General features: G+C 51.1%; 1 protein-coding gene across 1 annotated transcript in view; it reads right to left on the minus strand.

Annotated features, from left to right (window-relative positions):
• LOC104126531 (disintegrin and metalloproteinase domain-containing protein 9) overlaps window positions 1-8,701 on the minus strand; it is a 33,056-nt gene that overhangs the window by 16,740 nt on the left and 7,615 nt on the right. The window contains 6 exon segments of the mRNA XM_035894475.1: window positions 652-820; window positions 1,399-1,553; window positions 1,958-2,033; window positions 3,505-3,674; window positions 4,379-4,450; window positions 4,847-4,921. Of these exon segments, the coding sequence (XP_035750368.1) occupies window positions 652-820; window positions 1,399-1,553; window positions 1,958-2,033; window positions 3,505-3,674; window positions 4,379-4,450; window positions 4,847-4,921 (717 nt within the window).

An 8,701-nucleotide genomic window follows, 5' to 3' on the forward strand; every position in this document is an offset into this window, starting at 1 on the left:
GGGGGCGGTTGGGCTGGGGGAGCTTAAAGGGCTTTGCCAACCTAAACAATTCTATGGTTCTATGATTCTATAAATAGAAAATCTCTTGTTTTAAAGACAAGGAGATGCAAGTGCTCAGAACTCGGATATAGAGTGGCTTGGAGGCAAAGACGTGACCCTCCTGCAGAGTCTCCCACTTTGACTGCAGCGCCGATCAGATATTTTTCTCTTTTTCAGACCCCTCATTCTTACAAAGGTTAGTACAGCCAGAAGGAAAAACCCCTTCCATGTGGACGAGGCATGGGGAGGTCACATCCCTGTCCCAGCAGCGTGGCTTCCTATCAGGGGCTTGCAGACAGAGCCCGCCGTTAGCTCTGCATGGAGTCTGCCATGCAAGGTCCCTCCATAGCCATGGTCGAAACCCTGAATTTCTCTAATATGCTCTGCATATGTTTGCACATATCATCCCTATTTTTCCCACAAAAAAATGGGAAAAAAACCCAACTTCAAGGGAATTCATAGACATGGAAGCCAGTGGGCTCGTTTGGATGTGTAATGCTACAAAGATCATTTCTCCCCATGAGTCAGGGAGCTTTTATGGTTGCAAACCCCCCCCAGTTTTACTAATGCTCCTCTAACATATAGATTGAAGTGAAATATTTACTTGCTAACCTCGTCACTGCCACAATCACATTCTTCTTCTTTCTCCAAGACACCGTTGCCGCAGAGCTCAAGAAGAAATGGCTTTACAGAAGGTATGTTGAGCAGACAAGGTAGATTTTTTCTTATTACTTTGGTGTAATATTCTCCTGTAGTGCAGTTACTGAACGCCAAGCAAGAGCTGTAAGACAAAAAATAAAATATAACCATACTATAGGCATAATGTGCATTCTGGAGCCCCAGGCTGCTGGGGAGCAGCTGGGGGAGCTGGGGGGGTTCAGCCTGGAGCAGAGGAGGCTGAGGGGAGGCCTCATCGCACCCTACAACTGCCTGAGAGGAGGGGGGAGCCAGGGGGGTCGGGCTCTGCTCCCAGGGAACGAACGTTCTGACGAATGGAATAATTAACCAGCAAAGAGGAATATGGGCAGGTTTGGGGGGAATGAGTCTTGCAGGGAGCAGAGACCAACACCCACCTCACTACAACCTCCTTTCAGGTCTTTCTGACTTGATAAAGCATCGTGGAGTAATTTAGGTTGGAAGGGACCTCTGGAAGTCCCTGGTCCAAGCACCTGCACAAAGCAGGGGCAACTTAGGCTCCCATTCCTCTGCCAGGTTGACCTGAAAGCTTAAAAGACTCTGTGGAGGAATGGGCGTACGCATTCCCCTACAGAAACACAGTGGTTGCTTAGAGGTGGGGAGCTGAAGGCAATGGCCTGAATTTCACCCTCCGTGATATAGGGACAACCAGGCTTTACTTACCCCAGGGATGTCCTCATGATGCATCCCCTGTGGGTGCAGTTGCAATCGCAGAATTTGTCATGAAATTGTTTCGCGTCGTCATGGCTGAAGCCTAAGCTGTGACCTATCTCATGGGCAAGCATCATCACGTCGCTGACGGTGTCGTGGCCAGGGAACTGCAGGCGGGAAGAAAAACCACAGGTCCACGTTTTCTCAAGTCAGCTTGTGCTGACGTGGAAAACTCCAGATCTAGACTTCAATGGTTCTCTCGACAATTGTGAAATCTGTGCTAGGGGGGGACTTGCGCTGGCAACCAACCCGTTGGGGAAACCAAAGGATCCCTAAAGAGTTGGTCTGGTGAAGCACTGGAGAATTGTTCTTTCACCATCTCCTCTTCTTTAAGAAATGGCAAAACCAAGACCAACATCACCTCCTTTCGATGCCCAGTTTAGACGTTACCTGCTGATCAGTAAAAGCCTGAGCCCAGGAGTCACGTAGAATCAACTCCCAAGGTTCGCTGTGAATCGGAAAGTTTTATTTTTCCTTTCAGACAGCACAAATCCGCAAGGTCTCCCCTTACCGAGACGACACCCATGGAGTTCATCTGGCACATTGTCCCCTTCCAGGCAAATCCCCGTTCCTTGTAGTGCTGGCCACTGCAGCGGGAAAGTTTGAACATTAAAGAAATGCAGAACAACTTTGTCTCGATGGTCATAGAATGGTTTGGGTTGGAAGGGACCTTAAAGAGCATCTAGTTCCACCTTGCCATGGGCAGGGACACCTTCCACCAGACCAGGCTGCTCACAGCCCCATCCAACCTGGCCTTGAACGCTTCCAGGGATGGGGCCTCCACAACTGCTCTGGGAAACCTGTGCCAGTGCCTCACCACCCTCATAGTGAAGAATTTCTTCCTTATATCTAATCCAAATCTGCCCTCTTTTGGTTTAAAGCCATCATTCCTTGTCCCGTCACTACAGGCCCTTGTAACAAGTCCCTCTCCAGCTTTCTTGTAGGCCCCTTCAGGCACTGGAAGGCTGCTATAAGCTCTGCCCGCAGCCTTCTCTTCTCCAGGCTGAACACCCCCAACTCTCCCAGCCTGGCCTCAGAGCAGAGGGGCTCCAGCACTCAGATCACCTGATGGGATGCATCGCCTGCGTTACAGATGGAAAATCATAGAATTGTAGAATGTTTTGGGTTGGAACGGACCCCTAGAGGTCATCTAGTCCAAACCCCCTGCAGTGAGCATGGATTTGGGTAACAAGGAGCTCCTTTCTTGAAGAAAAGCCCAGCATCACCCATTTCTCCTACAGGAACCCCCTACGCAGCCGGGCTGGAGCCCACAGATGAGGTGCGCAAGCACCAGCGATGCATCAAGCTACGGGGGCAGAGCCACTCATTGGCCTCCTCCCTGCTTTACAGGGAAGAGTGGCCTGTAGGCTATTCCAATAAAATATAATTATTCAAAATTATTTAAAGAAGATTTGGCCATATAATGCGTTGAATTTGAAAAAATAAATGCCCAATACATTTCGAGATGTATGTTCTACTGTGCAGAAGGTTTCTGTCCCCCAGAATACAGGAAAAAGGAATGGCCAAAAGAGAAACAAGGTGCGGGCTCTTAAAAAGCAGACGAGTTAAATAAACGATTGAACAGCTTGCGGTGCGAGGTCTAACTGCCTCAGCCTAGCGAAAAGGTTCCATGGGGATATTGAGTTGTAAACCATAAGAATTGTTATCTGTAAAAAAACCCGAGTGGCTTGTCTATATAAAAATGAGGCAAAACTAAAAATGAGATTAGAATAGTTGAGTTGCAGACAACGGAATTAGAATCGGGAACAAGCCGTGTGCTCTGTGCTTGTACATGTGCGGAACCATATAAAAGAGGGCAGTGAGAGGGAAAAGCCAATTCGTGTTTCAATTTACATGACAAACGCGTGCTGATTAGTACATGGACTCATTAAGCTGTCGTTACGTTTTTTTTTCCCACGAGGTATCTCCAGGACAAAAGACCTATCAGCATATATATGTAAAAATTAGAAGAAGAAAGAGATGAAAATGCTCTTTGCGCCCTGCTCATCTCCCCTCGGCCGGTATGCGAGCTGCGCGATGGAAACGCGGTTCTCTTACAGCAGCAACTGGATATGGTCGTAATTAATGCGACCGACGGCGTCCCTCTGACACCACGTGGCAAAACCCTGCAGCGTCCGGGCCAGGCTGTGGGTGGCCATCACCTTGTCCCTCCTGGTCCACATCTCCACCGCGCTGATGACGATCTGCAGCCTCATGCGCTTGTAGACCTGGAAGACAACGAGAGCTTGCATCCCCCTGCTCCCCAAGCCCACAGGGTGGGCAGCGACCCTGGGCACTCCGTGTTTTCTGTGCAAGAACCAGTTTCTTGCTAAAGCTGAAAGAGCTGGGTCTTTATTTTCTGGCACTATATGAATTTAAGGGAGCTCTCCGTGTAGCTCATTTGTGAGCGCCTTGTGGCTGATGCACCCGTGCCTCATCGCCGCATTCACGCAGAAGCGGCAGCAGATGGAAACTCGTGTCCTGTTTTGGAGGACGCAGAGCAAGGAGAGGATGCAGAGAAAGGGAGGTCGTGATGAGCTAGCAGAAAGCTTTTAGACAGCATCGCTTAGGGCCAGGGTTCAGTGGTGGGATGGCAGGGGTAGGGGAGCGGTTGGGCTGGGGGAGCTTAAAGGGCTTTGCCAACCCAAACCATTCTGTGATGCTGTGATTTAGAATAATAGAGAATATTTGGAATAATGCATATTCCAAATCAACCAATTTATACAGATGATTTCAAAATTATTTTACAAGCGACTTCACTCTTATTTGAAGCAATTTTTTAACAGTTGATGTAGGTTTTGTAGCACTGAGGAACACATGGGTCCCTGGTAGAGGAGCCGCAGCCAGGCACAGATCGTTCCTCTCTTCAGCGGGTTAGACAGAGGGAACGGAGCAGAACGGACATCATAATTACCCCGTCATTAAAACTCACCGTGTTCAGGAGGTTGCTTATGGAAATGAAGAGATGTAGCATCAGGGTCTCGTTGTAGTGGTTAACTTTGAACTGGAAGGGGAGAAGAGCTGAGTTATGACACTGAAAGGCATGGTCTGCCTTTGCTGTAACACAACGGCCATAGCACGGGGTGGCTTTGCAGCACCGGAGCTGGGGAGGGGTCTGGAGCCCCAGGCTGCTGGGGAGCGGCTGGGGGAGCTGGGGGGGTTCAGCCTGGAGCAGAGGAGGCTGAGGGGAGCCCTCATCGCTGCCTACAACTGCCTGAGAGGAGGGGGGAGCCGGGGGGGTCGGGCTCTGCTCCCAGGGAACGACAGCCGGGCAGAGGTGGTGCTGAGGGCCAGGGTTTGGGGGTGGGATGGCAGGGGTAGGGGAACGGTTGGGCTGGGGGAGCTTCAAGGGCTTTGCCAACCCAAACCATTCCATGATTCTATAATTTCTGATGTTTACCAGCTCTTTGTTCGTGATCAGAGCCAGCTCCAAGTATCTGGTGGGCACGGGCAGGCTCTGAAGACCGGGAACCTCCTGGAAGGGAACAAATCACACTGCGGTTATCGAGGTACGTTCAGGAGCTTTAAAGCTTGCGCTGCATTGCAAAAATAGACTAATCCAGAATTTCCCGTAAGTACAAGAACACAGAGCAATTATGCATTGGAGGAGGATTAATGAGCCTAACGAGTAATTGGGTGGAGAGACAGAACACAGCTGTAGGTGGGGTTTTGTTGGCAGCAGGGGGGTTACCTGGCATCGCTCCTGTTCCCTGTGAGCTGCAGACCTTTGCAGGTGCTCAGGCCATTTTTTTAATCATTACATTTGGCCCCACCAAAACTGCGTCAAAGGGAGAACCGCATGGCGTCAGCGCAAGCTGCCTGCATCGAGCAGCTCAATGCTAGAAGCCGGGAGGGTGAACAGATAAATTGCAGATAAAAACTGGCCCTGAATTTAAATCGTTCAAGCAATACGAAACCCATGGCGATCACTCTTTCTTAATTGTCCCTCGTTTCGCCCAGCACACCTGCGTAACTGGGCAAATGGGAGCGTGCCCACCGACAGACCCAGCCAGCGAGAGGCACCACGGGCTGCGCCCGGCATCCAGCAGCCTCTGGAAATGCGTTTTTCAGTATTTCTTTAATATTTCTTGCTCGTGCCCTTTGCACATTTACCTGTGCACGGGCAGCTCCGTAGTTAAAGTTGGCTCTAAGCGCGGCGTGCTCAGTCTTGGGCTGGGTCGAGCTCATTGACTCCTATGGTTTGTCCATCAAGCACGTTAATTGCTGGGAGCAATTGGTTAATGGGTCACTGGGGGGTTGTTCTTCTCCTCCGAGCACGGTGTTGCTCAGTGGCAGTGAGGGCACTCAAAGTCTGCAGATTTAGTCAAGGAATGAGGAGAAAAAGCAGCTGAGCCTACAAAAGCCCGGGTGGTAGCTTCGGCGCTGGCTGAGGTGGGGAAGAGGAATCGTAGAATTGTCGAATCATGGAATGGTTTGGATTGGAAAAGCCCTTTAAGCTCCCCCAGCCCAACTGTTCCCCTAACCCTGCCATCCCACCCCCAAACCCTGGCCCTAAGCACCTCATTTACCCTTCTTTTAAATGCCTCCAGAGATGGGGACTCAACCCCTTCCCTGGGGATCACAGAATCATAGATTGTTTTGGGTTGGAAGGAAGAGGCATTAGATTTCTTTTACGTAGTTCCCAGGCGTTTTGGTGGTGGAAGAGAGGAGGAGGAGCTGCTCTCTCTCAGAAGGACAACTTTCTAAATGGTTCGGCCGTCCCAGATGTATGCGCAGCTGAGAGAATGCTATTCCTCAAGTCATTTTAAGCATGGGGGCTCATCTGTCTTCTTTGTTGAGCAAATACCACTTTATTATTATTATTATTACAAATTATCCTTTTTTCCTGTCAGGTTCTCAGTAAATTCAGGGAAATCGTAGCCATTCATAAATCTGTATTTCTGCCACGGGAGCTGATAAGTAATTCTTTCATCTAAATGCTTCGTGTCGTTACTGGGAGGCAGCACCTCTGGGTGCCACTCTCTCTTTCTTTCACCCAGTGCAATCTCAGCACGCTGGCGGTCGCTATAAATAATCCGCACTCGTAGGTACGAAAATAATGCTTTAGCTCAGCCCTTCGGAAAGCAGGAGCAGCAATGGCAAAAAATCCTCACAAGCTCTAAGAGCATCTGCAAATCAGAGGAAGTATTTCCTAATTCTTCTAACCGAGGTGTTTCTGAAAACAGCCACCATGAGTGATATCACACAGAGTCCCAGAATCCCAGACTGGCAGGGGTTGGCAGGGCCCTCGGGAGCTCAGCCAGTGCCACCCCCCTGCCCAAGCAGGCTCACCCAGAGCAGGGGGCACAGGACAGCGTCCAGGCAGGGGTTGAAGATCTCCAGAGAAGGAGACTCCACAGCCCCCCTGGGCAGCCTGGGCCAGGGCTCGGGCACCCTCACAGTCAACAAGTTCTTCCTCCCGTTCAACTGGAACCTCTTCTGCTTCAGTTTGTGCCCATGGCCCCTTGTCCTGGCGCTGGGCACCACTGGGAAGAGTCTGGCTCCGTCCTCATGACCCCCACCCTTGAGATATTTGTAGGTGTTGATGAGATCCCCTCTGAGCCTTCTCTTCTCCAGGCTGAACAAGCCCAGCTCCCTCAGCCTTTCCTTGTAGGGGAGATGCTCCAGTCCCCTAATCATATCATATCCAGTACCAAGTGATGTCAGAACAAACTTATTTCCTTTGATATCATGGAACGGTTTCTGAGCAGAGGAGAACCAGCAGATGTGTGCATTTTGGCATCGCTAAGGCTTTTTTTTTTTCATGTAATTTAAGCAAACCGGGGAGGTAGAGTTAAGATTTGCTGACTGCAAGGTGGATGCTAACTAGAGAGACAGAGAGCGCTGTCGCTGATCTTCATCGCCATGAGATAAAGATGTGTTAACTAGGATAGGACGAGGGGCACCGGCCTCAAGTTGTGCCAGGGCAGGGTGAGGTTGGCCATGGGGAACAATTCCTTCCTCTTGGGGCTGTCAGGCACTGGAAGGGGCTGCCCAGGGAAGGGGTCGAGTCCCCAGCCCTGGGGGGATTTAACAGCCGGGCAGAGGCGGTGCTGAGGGCCAGGGTTTGGGGGTGGGATGGCAGGGGTAGGGGAAGGGTTGGGCTGGGGGAGCTTCAAGGGTTTTGCCAACCCAAACCATTCCGTGATTCTATGATTCTAAATGAAGTCCCAAGGGCATCAGAACCAGAGCAGGAACTGTTCAACATCTATCCCGGCAGCCTGCGGTTAGCACAGTGTGCTGGCAGATTTGTGAACAGCTCCATCAGAGAGGTGCGATGATCCGTGATGAGACCCGAAATTATTCTTGCTACTCAGTGAGCGAAAAGCAAAGCAAACCAATAGGATGTAGGAGCAGGAGTAGCATCGGCAAAGGCAGGTGACGTAACCTTCCCCCTTACTCAGTGCTCACAAGACTTCAGCAAAAATGACTGCTGGGAGAGAGGCACCCAGACGTGGCCCCAAAGACTTCACCTTGGGTCCCACGGAGGTAAGGGAAAGGCAGCAAAGAGCATAGAGTCGTTTAGGTTGGAAAAGACCTTTAAGAGCATCAAGTCCAAGCACTGGAAGGCATTCGGAGGCTTCTCCAGAAAGGGGGAATGACATCCTCAGAGCATCTGTTTCTCCCACGCTACTAAAGAAGATCCAAGGAGATTGCCCAGAGGGGTTGTGCAGTCTCCATCCTTGGAGGTCATAGAATCATAGAAGGGTTTGGGTTGGAAGGGACCCCTAGAGGTCACCCAGCCCAACCCCCCTGCAGGAGCAGGGACACCTTGAACCACATCAGGTTGCTCACAGCCCCGGCCAACCTGGCCTGGAATGTTCCCAGGGATGGGGCCTCCACCCCCTCTCTGGGCAACCCCTGCCAGGGTTTCACCACCCTCACTGGAAAGAATTTCTTCCTTAGATCCAGTCTAAACCTGCCCTGGTTTAGTTTAAAACCATCCCCCCTTGTCCTGTCCCAACTGGCCCTACTAAAAAGCTTGTCCCCCCCTTTCCTCTGGGCCCCCTTGAAGCCCTGACCGGCCGCACTCAGCTCTGCCCGCAGCCTTCTCTTCTCCAGGTCTTCAAGATCCAACTGAGCAACCTGATTTGATCTCAGAGCTGGCCCTGTGTGGTGGAGGAGGCTGAACCCAAGACCTCCTGAGGTTCCTTCCAACCTGGGTCATCCTATGATCTGATGAAATGGAGCTCCAGGCTGTTGTCAGAGGAGCTGAGAGCACCCACATCCTGGGAGCACAGCCCCCCCGCCAAGC

This window comes from Egretta garzetta, unplaced genomic scaffold (assembly GCF_000687185.1).
Source record: "Egretta garzetta isolate BGI_Z169 unplaced genomic scaffold, ASM68718v1 scaffold1030, whole genome shotgun sequence".
Lineage (NCBI taxonomy): Eukaryota > Metazoa > Chordata > Aves > Pelecaniformes > Ardeidae > Egretta > Egretta garzetta.